This window comes from Arachis ipaensis, chromosome B10 (assembly GCF_000816755.2).
Source record: "Arachis ipaensis cultivar K30076 chromosome B10, Araip1.1, whole genome shotgun sequence".
Taxonomy (NCBI): Eukaryota; Viridiplantae; Streptophyta; class Magnoliopsida; order Fabales; family Fabaceae; genus Arachis; species Arachis ipaensis.
The window spans coordinates 9340581-9360452 of record NC_029794.2 but is presented as its reverse complement, the minus strand read 5'-3'; the positions used below and the strand labels follow the sequence as shown (position 1 = coordinate 9360452).

Genomic DNA, 19872 nt, shown 5'->3' with positions numbered 1-19872 from the left:
GTATCTTTCTCCTCCATTATGTGGAATGTTTTCTCTCAGAGGCTCCGGTCAACTTCAACCCATTTAAGACTACAAAGATCTCCAACTTTGTGAGTTACTTCCCATTTATGAGTTGCTAATTTTTAATGGTTTGGACATTCTGACTTGTACTCAGTTAAATTCTGCTTTCCATTTTCAGTTGACGAGTAATTGGTTCCCTCCAATGGAGGCATCTCTGAAACGATCTTATATACATAATTTGATTCATGATATTTTTTATGATAATTTGTTGAAATCGCCTCCTGATGATTGCCTTGACAAAGCTCTGCCTGAAGTTCCTGGCATTGCCGACCACAAAGAAGCAGGTTCCCCCCTGGGGAACTGTTGTCTACCTATTTGGCATGCAAGAAGTCCTTCAGTTTCCCGTCCCGGACCTGTGACTGAGATTCAGTCCCCAGAACCTGGACTTGGACTTGCTTTCGAGGACTCACGAGGGCGAGTTCTGAATTCAAATTTTCCTAGTTGTCTGCAGATGTCACCTTGTCGGGGAGGCTTCTTGTCACCAATAGAGGTAAAATATTATTTTTTGCTGAGTTGATTACAGCAATTATTTTATAGGCCAAATCTGTGGGCCTGCCTTAAATGCATATCTGGGATCTTGGTCTTGTTTAATATTTCTATATGCTTTCACATCGAGAAAAGCAAGTGGATAACTGGAAATCAAACTGCATCCTACAAGTATCTCACATTTCTTCTAATCAGTCTCGAAAATAGTGTCAGGAAACAAAAATTGCATTTTGTGTTACAAAGCTCTTAACTTTAGGAATTGCATTTATATGAAGATTTATATGAAGCTGTAGATGTTCATTAAATACCTTGATCATTTCCATACTGATAAATCCTTGAATTGTGTTATTCGCATAAAGAATTCAACAATACTTTTCAAAGCATCCTTCTGTAGAAAGTTGCTATTGGATTGGTTAGTCCAACTGCCTAGCATGAAACTGAAGAAAATAAAATACTAAATTAGGTGATAAAGAATTATAGATATAAAATAATCTGCTTGGGGTGGTAAAGTTATGAGGAAATCAATAAGCCACTTAAAGCAACTAGTGATGAGGCTTTCCTGTGTCACGTTTCTGGGCCTAATAAAGAACGTCACATGTCTTTCCTTGATGCAGGAAACTGGAGAATCTGTGGAGGAAACTACTACATTAGACGGAGAAGATTCTGTGGCTGCCATATTGACACCTGATCTCCCATCCACGTCATACATCAGCAAAGATAATAAAGTACTAGGAACAACATTGCAGGGGCTCTCTGTGGATTTGATGGAAGATGTTGGAGGTCATACATCTCATGCATTCTGCTGTAACACATTGGAGACGGGATCGTATGAAGACCAGCCTCGGAGGGAAATTGAAGGGCATAATGTTCCATGCAACACCGATGCAATCGAGTACTTATCAACCTCTAGTGAGGAAATGGAAGATCTTTTTGTCCAGGATTCTCAAGAAGAAAATGAAGGGGATGATGCCAATGAGAGAGTGAAATATTGTACAAAATTACGGGGGAATATGAATTCAGTAATTCGTCAAATTTTACTTCCAGGGAAGAGAACGAGTCTTGCAGATGATACTCTGGGTAGTGAAAAATTGGTGCTTGACGCTGATTCCGATGAACAAGATGCCAAAAGGCAGAAGGTAGTCATGAATGTGCGTGATCAAAGACGAAGGTTCACAAGAAGCATGTCAAAAAAAGCACGTGTGATATCCTGTGAATAGTGATAGTAGCATCAGGATGGTTATGGGCAAGCATTCATATTTGAAAGCAGTAGAGAAATGGGGTAGAGCTTTTGTCGTATATAAATTACATTATGGAAAAGTAAGTTTATTTCCATAAACTCCCCCAGGTCGCCTCATGTTTTCGTGCAGGTTGCTTCTCTATTTTGGGAGGGTTAGCTTTGAGTCTGTGACAGTCCAGCCACTCAGAAGAAACTGTAAATAATAGTAGTATTGTTGTTTTTGGGTGACTAATAATAGTATTCTATGTGTAAATATCGATCTCCTTATATAGAACATAAAAATAACTTTGGGCAAGTCTTGATTTAAGGCTAAGTAATTAGAGTTTCAAGTGTTCTGATATATTTTTTTTTGAACAAGCGAGCTTAATACAATAAAGGGGAACGATAGAGTTTTAAACAAAGTCGGAAACACTAATATCCAACTAAATAAAATCTGAAAACAAACCTTAGTGTTATCTCCGACATTGTCATCAATAACAAAAGAGATCCAAAATACACCATTTTTTATAATTGGTCAAAGATTTGTGAAATACCTTTTCTACTCTGGCCTTGTTATTATCAAAGATATGTCCGTTCCTCTCTAGCCAAACATTCCAAATAACTGCAAAGAAACATATGAACCATTTGTTTTGTTCATCTTTCCTGTTGACGACTCCTGTCCAATTCTCAAACTGTTCTTTCAGTGAACTCGGAATAGACCAGAGTCTTTCAAAGTCGGATAGCCATTTACACTACACCTGCAAAGTAAACTCACAACCAAGAAACAAGTGGAAGATATGTTCAATATCTTTTTTACACAATACACACGTTATCACCGTGGCTAATAATTCCTAACCTATGCAATCTTTCTTTGGTATTTACCCTTCCTATCAAAACAAACCAGACAAATAACTCCACCCGTGGCGGAACCAAACCTTTTCATAATGTTTTGGTAAAACTATAGCTGGTAATATCCTCCGGAAGTGTTTCTAACTGCATCACCTGCACAAAAGAGTTAGTTGAAAAAATATCTTCTTTGTCAAAGTTCCATATAACTCTATCTTGCGTATCACATGCTATCTTTACAGGTCTTAAAGTCTCATGCAATTGATCGACTAATTCCAACTCCTATTGGAATAAATTCTGTCTCCACTGGAAGTTCAAAATCCACTCTAACTCGTCCCAAAACCCACAATCCTTTATGACAGATCCTCTTTGGTTTGAAATAGAGAAAAGCCTTGGAAAACTCATCTTTAGCGAACCACTTTGTAGCCAAATATCTTCCTAGAACCGGGTCCTCCTTCTATCGCCCACCTCCATAGACAACCCAGCAATCATTTTATCTCTCACATTACGATCTTTGAACTGCAACTGACATATATCCTTCCATGGAATAGCATCACATTGGGGTTCAAGTTATGACAAGACCATACAACCTTCTTCCATAATGGACACTCCTCTTTTGAGAAACGCCACCACCACTTGAAGAGGAGGGCTGTGTTCCTAACCACGGCATCACCCACCCCTAATCCACCTAACTTTTTAGGAGCCTGATCACTTCCCATTTAACCAATGCCAAACCATTCCTACCTTCCTCCTTGCTCCATAGAAATTTTCTTTGCAACGAAATCAACTGTTCTGCCACTGCCTTTGCCATCTTATACAGGCTCAAATAGTATACCAGCAAGCTATTCAGTATAGATTTAATAAGGACTAACTTATCCGCTTTATTGAGTACTTTTGCCTTCCACAAGCTAAGCTTCTCCTCCACTTTATCAATTATCGGTCTCCAAGTGCTGACCCGCCTTGGGTTTGCTCCTAAAGAACTACCAAGATATCCGACTGAAAGGTTAGCCTCCTTATATCCCAATAAGCTGCACATACTGTAGGTCCACGGCTGTTCACAATTGATTGGGACCAAACTAGACTTATCGAAGTTGATACTTAACCCCGACATCACCTCAAAACACCTTAGAAACCTGGCATAGTTTCTGATGGTCTCATCCTTTGGTGGGCAGAACAATATAGTGTCATCTGCAAACTGGAGATGTGATAACTCTATATTATCCTTACCAACCAGCAAAGGTGAAATTCGTCTGTTTCTGATTGCCTCCCCTACTATCCCAAGCCACCTCTCTAACCTCCTCCATTGTCGGCCTTATCTCCAATGCTGCAAACTCTTCTTCATCAATCCGATTTACCAATCCATCCCTAAATCCCACAACCGGCGCTCTCTCCTGACGATACAAATCCTTATAGAACTCTCTGATAGCAATCTTGATCTGAGCTTGATTTCTTATCAACCTACCATTAATTACCAATGCATCAATTCTATTATTCCTCCTTCTTGTCGACGCCATGTTATGGAAGTATCTAGGGTTTTTATCCATATCCTTCGCATGCCTGGATCGCGACATTTGTTTTCAGTGTATTTCTTTTCTCATATACCACCGCTTGCAACAGTTTACCAGAGCCTTTCTTCTAGTCTCCATTGTACCATCATAAACTCCATTGCCAACCATCTCATCTAACTTCTTTATCTCCTTCTCAAAGCATTGAATTTTGTTGCCCATGTCACCAAAATTGTTTTTATGCCATCTCTCCAAAGGCAACATTAAAGCCTTCAGCTTCTCTGTGAACTGCAACTTGCCAAGATTCCTCCATTCCTCCCTAATCATTCTTAAGAAACCTTCATGTGTAAACCAAGAATCTAAGCTTCGGAAAGGTCGTGGACCACCTCTGAATTTGGAATCCTCAACTATAATCAGGCAGTGATCTGACAAAACCTCTCGGTCCACCTTTTAATCGAATTTTCGGAAACTCTTCAAGCCATTCTACACTCAATAGAACTCTATCAATACGACTGCAGGAGTGGCCTCTGAACCATGTAAATTTTTTATCATTCAACGGTAAGTCCTGAACTCTTTTGCTGACGCTGTTAACCTGTCCTGACATTTCCTCTCTTCAACCTGTATAACATCATTAAAGTCTCCCATGTAGCATATCGGACCTTGACATAACCCAGCTATAAAGTTCAGTTCTTTCCACACAGTCAGTTTCTCTATCCTAGTATGAGCACCATATACTAAACAGAACACACAATTGAACTCATTTTTTAAAAGCACTCCTTCAACACATAATCATCTCTCCCTTTTGTAACAATTATTCATTTTAAACAGTATGTCATCCCACATTAACAATAGTCCCTTGGATGTGCCTTCCGACCCTACAAACTCCCACCCTACAGCATCGCTCTCCCAAATACGTACTATATCAAACTTAGTTATAACTTGCATCTTAGTTTCAACCAAACCTAGCATATTCACTTTTTGTTTCTTTTTTAGTTCTTTCACCATACTCAATTTTTCTACACCCCATAACCCCCTAATATTCCAAGAGCTAAAAATTATTTTAAAATTTTTTTACACACCTTTTTGAAATTTTTGGGTCTGCATCTCCTTGCCTTTTCTTTCTGCTTCACTAATCTCCTCTTTTGAGCTAGTGCTTCATTCTGTTCATGAAGAATTACCATTATATCATCTTCATCGTTGTACTGCACGACTCCTGATTCAACGGCCAACTCCCACACGCCCTCCTATTTTCCAGCATCTGCTCCTCCCGTTCCAAAGCCTTTCCATCACTGTTTTTCAGAATTCCTACGCTAATGTCCACGACAAACCCAGTTCTGACACTGCCTCCATTAAGCACAGCACCATTCAAGGTTAAACAATCTTCAATAGCGTCTTCTCCATCTCTAACCAGACCAACTTGCAAGCCCGCAACATTTTTCCCAAGCACTAAACAACTCACCACCGCATCTTTGTCGAACTCACCGTCCATGGAGGAACGCAGCCCCGCCATCGCCGGCCTTGAGCGGTACCCAGGGGATGACACAGACTCCATAGCAGGGTGTCCCAGCGGTTGCAGCTCGCTCCCAGCATCCACCGCTGCAGGCCCGACGGCCCCCTCACCTCCACCAACCCATCTCTACTCACCGGCTTGAAGCTCTCCCATGCTGCGTCGAATAGTTGCGCCGTCCAAAAGAGAGATCTCCCCTTCAATCTGCTGTTGGACCGCGGTGCATAACCCAGGATGTGGAGCGGCTTCAACCCGGTCAACCCTTGCCCAACCCGGACTCACTAGCTCCCCTCCTCCAGCAGCATCAGCGTGCACTAGGCTTTCAATTAAGGAAATGAGGCCCAAACTCCCTCCTTTGCCACAATTGTTACAAAAATCATTATTGGGCCTACTAAGGAGCCTGTTTTTTGTTTCTTTTTTCTCCAAGAAAATCTTTTCTTCAGCCCATCAGTATCATAATCACAGCTAATTGTTTTTTCTTATTCAACATCATTAATAATCAAATCATTATATCCCATAAAATCATCACTTCCCTCTAAATCAGGATCAACCGTTTCCCTTGCTACACAAATTTGAATTGAATTGTAATTACTCAATCCATTCAAAATATTCTCTGGAATTACTACTCTACCCTTATCCGTTTCTTCCTCCCTTGGCACTGCCATCACCAATTCAACCACCGGATCCATGCTTTCCACCGACGCTATGGCGCTCAAACTACTTGCAACCCTCTCGCATGCTTTCAGGAGACAAGGATGACCTACCTCTTCAAGCTTGCACTCCACTCCATAACTCTCATGAACAACCTCTTTAACCAAGACATCGAATCCGCTAGCAACAGTTGTGACGTGAATCCACTTGTTAATGATGTCCATGAAACAAGTATCAATTTGCACCTGTCCTACACTGAATGAGAGGCATGATTCCGTGGCTTTGTCACACCCGATAACTTCTTCTCATTGGCTTCCTATTATTTTGAACGTCTCTGTTGACCACGTATGCAAAGGAACACCAAAGCACTCTAACCATACCCTTCGAGTTTCATTATGCTCCTCCTCATCCCATCTCCATACACTATGGAAAAATTGCAACTGGTTGTTCATTTTGAACGTGTAAACTTCTTCTGCACTCAAGACACTATCAAAAGTCAGGAGTGCTTTGTACGCTCCTAATTTTCATACTTGCACAACTTGAGGCAAATTCTTCCCAATCATGGACTTCAAAGAATTAAAGTCAATAGCCTTTGTTGTCCCGCCTATTAGACTCCTCTGTAATCATTCCAGATTTTCTTGTCACCGGAATTTTCATCGTCTTTGTCCACCCATTGCCATGTGGATCTTCTTTTTTTTTTTTTCCATTCTTCCTCATCTCTTTCACATTCTTCTATGAAAACCTTCGGCTTTCCTCATGTTGAGGTTGAAACTTAACAATATACTGGACGTCACCCGCCTCATTATGTCTCTTCCTATTCTCCACTTCATTTGTACGTCGATACCTAACTTCTCCTACTGAAACAACCTTTGCTTGTAATCTCATTCTATTCATCTTCGTAATAGCCTTCATAGCGCCATTCTTCGTTGTATAATGGATGAATGTAAAAATATATATATTACTTTTTTTGTTTCGTGAGAGATAGATATCATTTATACATACAATCCAGTTGAACAAGTGGTACAACTCCCTCTTTGATATATTTTTAGAAAGATGATCTACAAAAATAGAAAAAAATTCGTTTTCCAAACGACATTACTCTTCTCGATTCCAAATCTTCGAATTTCTACTAAAATGCCTAGTTCTATCCCTCCCAGTATTTTTCACCTCTTCTCGCTCTCTCTCATAGTAACACTCTCAAACTAAAATAACATGATTAAATGTTCTATATTTTAATTTTTTTCTGTGATTTTTTTTGTTTCAACAAGCATTTAGAGGGGGATTTTTTTAGAGATGGAATATCAGTGGCAAGTGGTGTGTTTTTTTTATGGATGCTATTTTTTTTTTTGTTATGAAATCTCACCTTTGAATTTGAGAGATTATAAAATTAAAGGAATCTGTTTCTGAAATTGTTACACAAATTAAACTTTTTGTTTTGGGTTGAAATTTAGTAGAATACAATTTTAAGAATCAGATCTACATATTTAAAAAATAAAATAAAAACACCAACTCTCTACATTATTGTGACCATCCACATAAAGAAAAAACATATTAACTCTCTGTATTATTTAAAAACACCACCACAATCTCAATAATAAAAATAGGAAGAATGGACAAAAGTACACTTGAAAATTCACATGCTAAATATAATTATACTTTAATCATTTAATGAGTCACGTGTGCACGCTATTTATACACTCTGGCGGATACAGTATTTTTTGTGTTTTTTTTTTAAGGAAGAAGGAACAAAAATACACCTGAAAGTTTACACGTTGGACACAATTATACTTCAATCATTTAACGACACCACATGCCGATGGTCAAAAGAGTAAATGTATCCACCGAAATGTATAAATAGTGTGCATGCGTGACTCATTAGCGTGTGAACTTTCAAGTATACTTTTGTCCTTTTTTCCTAAATAAAAAGTTCGTAGTGGCCGTATAGTAGGGGTGGCAATGGGTAGGGTAGGGTAGGGTTTGGATCCAACCCTAACTCTACCCGCAAGTTGAGATTTTTATATAAACTCAACTCTACCCTACCCGCGGGTTGAGAATATCCTAACCCTAATCCTACCTGCTCTTAACCCGCGGGTACCCGATCCTACCCGCAGATTACAAAAAATATACAACATTATTATATAACTTGATGATAATTTAAAATAGAACTGATTTTTATGTAAAAAAAAATATTAAATTATCAATTAATGATTTTTTTTTAGTGGCTAAGGATCTTTTGCATTTAGTGAGAAGTTTTTGATTCAACATTCACTTAAAACATATTTTTATATAAGTATATAATATAAACATGGGAGTGGATCCTCTCCAATGAGAAAAAATTGGATGGTATCCAGTGTTCAATCTAACCATTTATTGCTCTTTCTCTCTTATTTATTTCTGGTCCCATTCATAAAATTAAAGGTGAAAGATTATACTGTATTATATCAATTGTTAAAAGAACTTGAGAAAATTCTTTTCCCACTTATATAGAGTGCGGGTTGGTTGGGTAAGGTTAAAGCTCAACCCGCATCTTACCCGACCCGCACGAGAACCCTACCCGTACCGTACTCTATTCACTGCGGATCGAGTTGGCAACCCTACCCGAGCGGGTGAGATCGAGTTGGATACCCGTGGATAGGGTACATGTTGCCACCCCTACTGTATAGGGAATATTTGTAGCTTCCGGTTGGCGGGGGAGAGAGAGAGAGATGGGGGATGTGGAGAAGGTGAAGGAGGAGGCTGTGCAGATATTGGGAGCGTCAGAGGTTTTACCTAAACTGGTGGTTTTCGATCTCGATTACACTCTCTGGCCTTTCTACTGGTACCTACCTACTCACTGCACCCACCCTTGTTATTTCTACCCTAACTCCCATCATTGATTGATTTTCATTTTCAGTGAGTGCCGGTCGAAGCGCGAGATGCCTTCTCTGTATCCTCATGCCACTGGCATCTTGCTCGCTCTCAAACAAAAAGGCATCCATCTTGCCATTGCTTCTAGATCCCCCACTCCTCACATCGCTTCTTCTTTCCTTAACAAACTCAACCTTAATTCCATCTTTGTTGCCCAGGTCCCTTCTCTCTCTTTCTCTCTCTTTTCCATTCATTACATGCGTCCTTCTATTCAATTCTTGTTATCTTCTTTTTTATTGTTCAGGAGATATTTTCAAGTTGGACACACAAAACAGATCATTTCCAGAAAATTCATTCCACAACTGGGGTTCCCTTCAACTCTATGCTCTTTTTTGATGATGAGAATAGGAACATCCAAGCGGTAATCAAATAAAAACCATGTTATTATTGTTTCTGAAAATTTTCCAGCTGAGTTGTAAGAGTGGTATGATTGGGATCATAGGTATCAAAGATGGGAGTGACAAGCGTCTTGGTTGGGAATGGGGTCAACCTTGGAGCACTAAGAGAAGGGCTTACAAGATTCTCTCAAAACTGGAATGCATCTCAGAAGAACAAGCAGAGATGGTTGGACAAGTACTCTAAGAAGCCAGATACTTCCAACAGTTCAAATCTCCCATAATTCATAAAACCCAAATATGTTGTATCAATCACTCCCAATCTAGGAAGTACTTTTAATGGTGAAATTTAGATTTTAGTATCTGCAAACAGAAATGTCCTATATTGTTGATGAAATAGAATAAACTGAAGTTGTGTGGATTGAACCCCCTCTATGAAAAAAGGGTGAAATATTTTCAACAGCGCAATTAAATTGATGAAAATGCAGGTGATTTGTGTTAGGTAACATTGGATGTAATGCAACTTATGCTTAAATTCTCAATAAAAATCGATGATTTCTTTAATATAATAAGTACAACAGAAGGTTTATCCATACATGCACAGCTTTCACCACTTAGCTGATATACTACATCTGGAAAATAATGAAACAGCTGAAAACATGTGAAATAATAAAAAGAAAATCATATGCAGCTCAGAACATGTGTTATAACTTGTGAGCTTCATGCGCCATAGCTACCTGACTACACCTATTGCATCTTTCAGCAAAAGAGTTTTGTTTTGCAGACCATTTGACTACATGTGCACTTGAAGCCAATATAGAACTAAACATGCAAAATGTGAAGAGGAAGTTAGTCCTTATGGCATGTCTTAAGCAAGAAAACAAGTTACTTTTCTGGTTACACATGCCAACTGTTAACCTCTCTCAGTGGCGATCGTCCATCTAAATTTTCTTCAACTCTTTTAGTTCTGAGAGGAAAATGAAAACCATTTGCTTTATCAGAATCGTGCAGCTTGTCGCACAGTACCGAGTCCATGCCTGTTTCATTTTCATCTATGGAGGTGCTCAGTATATTTCCCAACTTCTCCATCAAGTGCATATCCTCACTAGACATCTCTCCAATCCTATCACAGACATCTTCAATATATAGCAACATACTGTCCCTTTCTGTTGTTAATTTCATGATTTCTTGGAGCAAATTTTCTCTCTCAAACTTGAGCTTTGTAATTATACCTTCCATGCTGTGCTGTTTATCAGACAATCTTTCAGTTTCCAACTTCATGACTTCAAGAGACGCTTGAAGCTGCTTTGAATCTTGCTTTAAACATAAGAATGATTGTTCAGTGCGCACAGAGTTCTCGAGCAAATTGGTCATTTCCAACTCTGATTTTACTATTTTCATGTTCTTCTCTTCAATTTCCTGTTTTGCCAGGGATTCTGCTTCCTTTAAGGCCTCATGAAGCACACTGACCTCAACCGAATTTTCCACCTGTTCCAAGAAAGCCAAGCACGCTGCACTTAACAAATCTTGCTCCATTGCTGAAGCTAGTTCCTGAAAGTGGTTGATAGTTTGATCCTTCTTGGCTATAATGTTCAAAAGTATCTTTTTCTCTTGCTCTAGGGCATTTTCAGCAGCTAGTTGTGCAACAATTGCATCTTCTATTTCTTTTCTCAATGATTCTTGCTTCAAGCAAGCAAAGGCTATATCTTTTTGAAGATTATTTATGCAACAATCTCTCTCTTCTGAAATTTGGACTAGTTCCTTCTTCTCTTGCTTACATCTTTCTGCTTCCTCCGTTATCTCTGCATATTGCTTTTCCAATAAAGCTATCTGTTGCTGAAGATCTTCAGTTTTCCTCTCCTGATCCTTGACAATGCGGATAAGGTTTCCATTTTCATGCTTAAGGAGTTCTTCATTCTCAGCTTGTGAAAGAAGGGAAGCTTCCATCTTTTCACAAGTTGCCTGAATTTCTTTGAAAGAAATGTCAAGGGCTTCGGCAGTTGACTTCCAATTCTGTAATTCACAATCTAATCGGGAGATCTCATCATTTTTATTGGCCACTTCAAGTTTCAGCATTTCTAGAGCCTCAAATGCAACACCCTTTTCATATTTTAGGGTGTTTTCCACCTGCAAGAGTTGCTCTTTCAAAACAAGCTGGCCTTCAGATGATTCGTCTAGCATTTTCTTCAGTCGTTCAAGCTCTTCCTCCAACACTAAACATTCTCTTGCCATAGCCTTCTGTGAATCATCTTTCAATCTCATATGCTCTGTACTGAGACAAAGCAAATCTTCATTCTCACTGATACAAACTGCTTTATCAGTTTCTGTCAAAAATGATTTTGAGTCAGCCTCTGCAAGTTGTGATTTAAAGATCAAGAGTTCCATATGTTTCTCTTCAATTGCACAAAAACACTTCTCAAGTTCTGTTTGAAGCTCCCTTATTTCTTGTTCTTTGGTGTTCAGTGTAGACTTGAAAGTACTGATATCTGCTTCCATCTTTTCCGCTTGACAACTCCATTCTGATTCCTTAGACTTGAGCATCAAGGAACAGTTTTTATGCACCTCTTCCAACTTTTTGAGCTTGTTGCGGAGCTTAGATACCAAAGAATTTGCACCAGCATTATGGATTTGAGCTTCTCTAAGTTCTTTGAGTAATTCTCCCAGTTCCTTATTATCTTGTTCAAGGCGAACAATTTTATGTTCCATTTCCCTCACCAGCATCTCCTTGTCCCCTAATGAACTTCTGAGCTGCACTATCTCTTCATTTCTCAGTATGTTCAATTGTTGTATCTCTGACTTTTTCTCTTCACACTGGGTAAAAACATTCTCGAAGTGAGACTTGAATTCGGAAATTTCAGCCTCCAGGAGTTTCCTCTTGCTTTCTTCGCGAGCTAATGCATGATTGCACATCTCTAAACGGGATTGGAGCCCCTCAGCAATTCTTGTTTGAGAATCCAAACTAATCTGCAAGGAAGATAACTGATCAAGCAGTAGAGCTCTCTCCTTCTCCCACTCTTCTCTGCTTGATTGGAACTGAACTCGCAGCTGTTCGTGTGCTTCTTCGAGGTGTTTGAACTGTTCATTCCTCCACTTAATTTTGTCATGTGTGCTTATATTTTCTTCCTCCAATTGCAGAATCACGTCATCTCTCCTCCTCAAAATTTTAGCTTCTCTAGCCTTCTCTTCTGCCTCCAAACACTTCTTCTCTGTAGCCGAAAGAAGTGTCTTGAGGCCCGAGATTTCCTTACTGCTGGCACAAGCATTATGTTCCAGAAAAGTGTTTCTAGCATTTACTTCATCTAAATCCAAAACCAGCTTTCTGTTATTTTCTTCCAATTGCACCATTCTCTCATTACAATCAGCTTGGATCTTCTTATTCTCTGCACTCAAATACATAATATGTGTTTCTTTCTCGCGCAAACTAGACTTGAGATCTTCTTGAATCTTCTTCAGTTCAAATATCTCCTCGGAATTAAGAACGAGTCGGCTAGCCTGTTTCTCACCCTGCTGCTTAGCTTCTTGAAGTTTACGAGAAGCTTCAAAGCAATCTTTCTTTAAACTCTCAACCAGCTGTGTTTTGATTCGGCATTCTTCCTTAAGCTTCCCCACCTGTTCTTTTGCTTCCTCTAACTCTCTCTGGACACCATCCATTTTCTTATCTTCCCTGATACAGTTAAACATTCAAACCTGGGAATTTCACAACAGCTTCATAGATAGGATAGGAAGATAGTAATAGATCTACAAGCTACAGAATCACGTGCAGCACTATTTGCATTACTTATGAGGTAGTTATTATTATAAGAGTCAGAAACTTTATAAACTACTACGCTACTTGCACACCAAAATCAACCACCAGCGTTGGCTACCAGTGTTTTTACATGTTGGAATATAAATACACATTAAAAATAAATTAAATCACACATATATTTATACACAAATATATTGGTAGCTGATTTTAGTGTGAAAATAACATTTTTGCTTTACGAAACATGATATTTGTATGAAATTTGAACAACATCGTTTGTATACCAACATATGAAACAGACACGGAGAAAACAAAACAAAACGACTAGAATTTTGGTTGGAGAGGTTACCTTAGCTTAAATTTATTATTGAGAAAGAGCGAAGGGATTCTGTGGAGTTAATGGAACTGAAACTCACTGAGTTAAAATGCTGGATCTCAATCTGAAGCTGATGAATGAAGATCTCTCACTTTGAAGTCACAGAGCGCGCACCAACGCTGCGTTATTTAATTTTTGAATCTCGCTCTGTATCTAGTATCTACCCATTCCGGGCCAAGCCCACCTAATATAGATAGATTGGGCTATCGGGCTTTTGGTTTCTTCTGGTTTTGGACTTTGCGTACAACTGACTTCAGCCCAAATAAATGAAAGTTCAAATTGACTGTTACCCAAAAACGAACACATTTCAATTGAATTATAAAAAAAAAAAAATCATTTATTTTCTAACGTTATAAAACTATTTAAATTTAAGATTATTTAAAATTCTGTTAGGGAGACAATGAGAAAATGAAATATTTTAACAATATTTATAATAAATTATTTATTTGACCCAATATAAGTTAAAAATCAAAATCAATCCACCTTTTACCCTAATTTCAAAAACTCCATTCAATTTTATTTTAATTATAACCGTCTAATTCCTAATTAAAATTTCCTCCAATTCTTTATTTGTGCACCGACGGCAACCCTCCAACCCAATCCTCGTGACCTCCGCTGACCATCCGACCACTGTACCTCCATCGACGCCGACCAGAACCCCACGGTTCACCCTCCAGCGCGCGCCTCTTTGGTCGCCGGCAACAGCCAGTGCGGTCGCCCCTTGTTTTCGTCGCGGGTCACGCGTGTGCTTCACCGAAGGGCCTATCGTCGATGGAGTTGCACATTGCAAGAGCCTGAGTCACGGCTCGTCTCAGCGCTAGTACCGAGACCGCTGTGCGCGCCCCCTGCGTCCTGCAACCACCGTTCTGCGTCAGCCCCTTGAACCCGTGACAGTTGAATGGGTTGAGCTCGTTGACACCTAACGTGGTCGACGATCTACCGAAGGCTAGTGGGTTGATTTCTTAATGTGATGATATCTGTTTCTCTTGCTAGTAGTTTTACATGTAATGAATCTTGTTGAAGTGTTTGATTGTTCATAGTGAAGAACTCCATTATTGTAATTTCACTGAAAGTGTATTAAAAATTGTTGTTGTAGATGGTTACTTTAGCATGTTGACACTATTCGAATGGTTACTTTATCATGTTGCCAGATGGTTGGTTTCTATTATAGGGACTGATATTTGGTTTCACTAAGTTTTTATTTTGTTTGAATTTGGTGTTTGACGCGTTTCTTGTTTGTAAGCATCCAAGCTCTGTATCTGAGTCCTTTTAAAGATTCGTTGTAGTAATTTAAATGCATATATGATCCTCAAGTCGAGTTACGTACTCAATAAATTGATCAATTAAATATCAGTTTGTTTTTGTCTTGATGATAATTTAATATAACCATGTTGCCTTAATATTAGATGTATGGTTACTTTTGTCTTTGCTAATAATTCATGTTAAATATGATGTGATACCGTACAAATCGGATGGTTATTTTAATCCGCATTTGGATGGTTGGTTTTCATCATAGTAACTCTTATGTAGATTTTACTTTATTGATAGCTTGTTTGAATTAGGTGATGTTTGAGAGGTGTCTTATTTTTTAAGTAAGCAAATGTATATAAGATGCTTAAAGTGGGCTCTGGACTCGAATATTCATTTCTGAATTAACATAAAACGAATGGTTACTTTAATATCTATTTAAATGGTTGATTTTCACAGCAGATATTGCTGTTTGGGTGTGCTAGAGTTTATAGAGAAAAGGCAATTCTTGTAACTGAACTTAGGGAACTTCAATCTCGTCTGCTCGGTTTGTCTGAAGAGAGGGACAAGTCTCTTGCAATTCTTTGATAAGGTTGTTTACAATTTAACTTATTTAGTTGAAGATTGTCTGAGGATTGTTCTTACAATTTTCAAAAGTTAAAGCAGAAGCTGAAGTTGAAGGAGAAGAAGATGGAAAAATTCAAAAATGATGAGCACAAGGATCTTGTTAATGATGAGTGGGATATTTTTCAGTGGTAGTTGTTAGAGAATCATTAGTATCAATTAGGATCAATTAGTATCGTCTATATTTATGTAGTATATCTGTATATTAATTATAGGATTCTATGTCTTTATTACTCTGATTCATTTAGCACCTATAAATACTTCTTGTATATTGTACTTTTGAACACAACTCAATAATACATCTTTCAGATTACTCTCTCAGTCTCTTGTTTCTAACATGGTATCAGAGCTTAGGTCCTTTTTTTTCAATGAATATTAGTTCATAGCCCCATTGTTTTTCCTTTTCCGGCAGTGTTCTTTGGCCTCCTTTTTCGTTCTCTTTTCGACGCTTTGGTTCGTCACCCCCATAACCATCTTGTTCGTCTTGTCTCCGTGATTCCAACGCAACTAGAACCACCGCCATCCGCCGTCAGACGCGCCTCCACGCGCCGCCGAAATACGCTGCCACGACCAGGTTGCTCTTCCTTCTAGCTACCACCCGTGCCTCTTTGCTCGCATTTTTCGACCTGTTTCCGACGCTTTGGTTCGTCACCTCCGGCACCGTTGTGATCCTCTCGTCGTCAGCTTTCCAACGCTGTCAAGATCGCAGCCAGGAGCCAAACCCGGAAATTCATTCACTCTCTTAATGAATTGACCAAAGTTTTATACTACTGCGGATGGAACTACCACGAGAGAACACAGACAGAACTGCTACAAGAGAATGTAGACGGAACTGTTGAAAGAGAGCGAAAACTATATGATTTCTTCATGAGAATAGGTAAGCAGCGGATGACAATGGTGTTTGATCATTCGACGGTGAGTACCGTGCCCTCGCTGACACCACTGCTGAAGTTGTCTCGGTTCGTTGGCTTCTCGAAGATTTGGGTGCTCCTCAGTCGTCCCCTACTGATGTTTTTTGTGATAATCGCAGTGCTATTCAGATCGCCCATAATGATGTCTTTCATGAACGCACCAAACACATTGAGCTTGATTGTCACTTTGTTCGGCAACGTATCCTTATTGATGTTATTCGTCTCATTGCTGTTGGAACACTAGATCAGACTGCTGATATCTTCACGAAAGCTCATCACCCGACTCGTTTCCGGACTTTGTTATCCAAACTCAAGTTGGTATCCTTAGCTCCCACTTGAGTTTGAGGGGGGATGTTAGAGAATCATTAGTATCAATTAGGATCAATTAGTATCGTCTATATTTATGTAGTATATCTGTATATTAATTATAGGATTCTATGTCTTTATTACTCTGATTCATTTAGCACCTATAAATATCTCTTGTATATTGTACTTTTGAACACAACTCAATAATACACCTTTCAAATTACTCTCTCAGTCTCTTGTTTCTAACAGTAGTTATGTTAGGTATTTTGCTTATATCTTCTATTTCAAATATGAGTAGCAGACTAGCAGTAGTAGGTAGTAACAAATAGCTATTAACTTAAAAAGTTTATCGCTTTAATCTTTCTACAATTTTGTATAGAAAACATAATAAGGTGAATTTTTCTTGTATTCGATTTCTTTCTTTTGGTTATCAAATGTGCAATCAATTTATATTTTTTGTTTATTATCTTATTGAACATATATTGCAGGAATAAAAAAATTTTTAATTATCGAATTAATACTAATTAAAAAGGAAAAGAAAAAATATGACGTGGTTAATTTTCCCAAAATATGGTGAAATATAATTGGTCAATAACAATACATTTCTTGATAAATGAAGATTAGAACATCATTGATTTGAAGAAAAAATCATTAGTGCATATGATAAATTGTGTAATAATGAGATTGTAGTGACATATATTTTATAATTTATTAATTTATATTTTAAAAAAATAACTAACTTAAATAGGATCAAGCGTGTTAGTAAAATTTCAGCTTATAATAGGCACTATATTCATAATATTTTTTAACAAAGTCTTTTAGTGTATGTTTGGGCGCCATTATTTTGTTAAAAAAAGATATTTTTTCAATGAAAAAAGATCTTTTTTAATTTTTTAACGTGTTTGGCAAATTTCTAGTAGTAAAAGTAAAAGCACTAGTAAAATAAAAAAATTTTTTTTTGAGAAGCTGTAATTTACATCTTTTTTTAAAAGATCTTTTTTCCTTAAAAAAAAGATGTTTTTCATGTAATAAATAAACAAAAAAGTACTTTTATATTATTATACCCAAACATAATTGAAGATAAAAAAACCTTTTTACATGAGATATCCAAATATAAAATTACTTTTACTTCTCTATAAAATCTTTTAAAAAAAGATAATTCGAAAAAAGATCTTTTCTTCTTAAAAGCTCACCCAAACAAGCCCTTAATCTAGAAAAATTATGTTAAATTTAATCCAAATCAAACAAACAACCAAATTACAATGCAAATAACCATCATCTTACCTAGTAAAATGAATATCCGGCCTATTTTAATTTCTCTTTTACTTTTTTGTTTATATCAACACAACATAGTAATAAATTATACTACAAATGGTATACCTAAAATAATTATTCATTTTAGAATGACAAGAACCATATGTAATCATAGTAAAATGAACATCCCCTTAGTTTAAATGGTTTAAAGTATAATACATGATGTATCTTAATCATTGATGCGGAAAAAAAATCAATGAATAAGAGCAATATAAACAGCAAGAATTCTTATTGTATTAATCAATTACATGAATAAAAAGACATTATAGAACTATGCGAGTCTATTTGTAGCAATACATAAGTAAATTATTCATTGTATATTATCCTGTATTATTAATCAAGAACAGCACTATTCTAAAACTAACATAATAAAGTCATATTCAATTTGTAGTTCGGTAATAAGAGCACATTCCCTTGTTAATAAGAATTTCTTGCCTACTCAAGAGTATAATTTAGAGATGATCAATACTTGCATTGGTGAAATCGGTTGTCTTTGCTTTACCTCCAAGATCAGCAGTTCGGTACTTTGCTTCTACAATTGTGTCGAGGATGACATTTTGAATTTGGTCCGCTTTGTCATGGAGATTCAAATGGCGCAACATTGAAACACCCCTCAGCATTAAAGCAGTTGGATTTGCCAAATTCTACACAAGTACAAAGTTTCATAGATTAGAACATGTTTGTGACCACTACCACAGAAGTAAATTGACAACAATTACTATTCACAATTTTGTTTTTCAAAGAAAGAGAAGATCAAATTAGTTTTATGAAATCACAGAGGGCAAACTGATCTTGAGCACCTTCATGAAACATGCATTCAAATCCCATATTCTATAATAAGTTGATGATAATACCTCCCTCACCAACCTTGCAGGTAAAACATGTATGAAATGATGTCAGAAGATAAGATTGTAGCTTCTAGAATTTGTTGACCAAAGTGCAAAATTTACCTTACTGTTAAACCCAAATCCCCAGCCAAGCCAGCACAAAGGTCACTAATAATATTCCCATAGAGGTTTGACATCACTAAATAGAAAAAAGAGCAGGATTTTTCACAAGCTGTAGATTATAAAAATGAATGAGAGTAATTCCATTTTCAATACTCAAAATGAATTTCCAAATACAATTGCACTCTAAATCCAAGTTCACAAATATACCATCATGCAGCCATTGTCCTCTGCAACCTCACGACTACTCTAAAACAAAATTCAAAAAATAGAAGGTTACTATTAGATTCACAAATAAAATAAGATAGATATTTATATGTAAGTGGAAGGTAATGATAGACATTGAGGAAAAGACCTTCAGTCTTCTGTATAACATTGGCCTTGTGAATAGCAGATACCTGCGAGGACGACGCAAGCGCCTTCCTCGTTGTGGCTGCAGGAACGTTGCAAGTGTTCGTGAACGGCGGTGGCGGTGGTTGTGGCTGATTCCGTCACAGAGAAGGAGCGAGTCGGGAGGGAGACACACGCCAGCTGCGAGGGAATGGCTGCACGTCTGGGGCGCTGCAAGACCGCGGGAACGACGCACACGAACGGAGGGTGCTGCTGGGTGGTTGCCTTTGCGGACGTTGGCGTCAGCTGAATCTGTGTCGGACGGCGGCTGGTGTCTGTTTTGGAGCGACACCGGTGAACTAGGAGGAGACCGGGTGAGAAGGAGGTAACAACAAATAAGGAGAGGAAGGCAGTTTTTGGGAGGGTTTAGATAATCGATGGAATCCTTATTTCTTTTAAATTTTAAATTAAAAATAATTAAAAATTAATTAATTAATTATAATTTGATTTTAATTTTAATTTAATTTTTATTGTACATATTATTCATTACATATATTT

The 19872-nt window shown here is 37.7% G+C and overlaps 3 protein-coding genes and 1 long non-coding RNA gene across 8 annotated transcripts in view; 3 read left to right on the top strand and 1 right to left on the bottom strand.

The window, feature by feature from the left end:
* LOC107623129 (probable ubiquitin-like-specific protease 2A) overlaps positions 1 to 2099 on the top strand; it is a 7818-nt gene extending 5719 nt beyond the window's left edge. For both annotated transcript variants that reach the window (XM_021114850.1, XM_016325286.2), the window contains 3 exons: positions 1 to 89; positions 179 to 550; positions 1161 to 2099. The exon at positions 1 to 89 is cut by the window's left edge and continues 1 nt beyond it. In XM_021114850.1, the coding sequence (XP_020970509.1) occupies positions 1 to 89; positions 179 to 550; positions 1161 to 1763 (1064 nt within the window). In that variant the 3' untranslated portion in view covers positions 1764 to 2099. The remainder of the gene's footprint in view (positions 90 to 178; positions 551 to 1160) is intronic.
* On the top strand, positions 8915 to 10011 carry LOC107623403 (magnesium-dependent phosphatase 1). 2 transcript variants are annotated; one of them, XM_021113026.1, is made up of 4 exons: positions 8915 to 9089; positions 9165 to 9336; positions 9423 to 9539; positions 9587 to 10011. In XM_021113026.1, exons 1-4 carry the CDS (start codon positions 8977 to 8979, stop codon positions 9758 to 9760), a joined length of 576 nt encoding a protein of 191 aa, XP_020968685.1. In that variant the 5' UTR covers positions 8915 to 8976; the 3' UTR covers positions 9761 to 10011. The 2 variants fall into 2 exon arrangements, with proteins under 2 accessions (XP_020968685.1, XP_016181126.1); XM_016325640.2 differs by having other exon boundaries at positions 9621 to 10005.
* On the bottom strand, positions 10044 to 13873 carry LOC107623402 (uncharacterized protein At4g38062-like). Of its 3 annotated transcripts, none has more exons than XM_021113024.1 (2): positions 13608 to 13873; positions 10044 to 13200 (listed from the first exon to the last, which is right to left on the bottom strand). In XM_021113024.1, exon 2 carries the CDS (start codon positions 13192 to 13194, stop codon positions 10411 to 10413), a length of 2784 nt encoding a protein of 927 aa, XP_020968683.1. In that variant the 5' UTR covers positions 13195 to 13200; positions 13608 to 13873; the 3' UTR covers positions 10044 to 10410. The 3 variants fall into 3 exon arrangements, with proteins under 3 accessions (XP_020968683.1, XP_020968684.1, XP_016181125.1); XM_021113025.1 differs by having other exon boundaries at positions 10044 to 13172; XM_016325639.2 differs by having other exon boundaries at positions 10044 to 13177; positions 13608 to 13868.
* Positions 14840 to 15610, top strand: LOC110267531. Its single transcript, XR_002355262.1, has 2 exons — positions 14840 to 14872; positions 15345 to 15610. It is a non-coding gene; the product is annotated as an uncharacterized LOC110267531 (long non-coding RNA).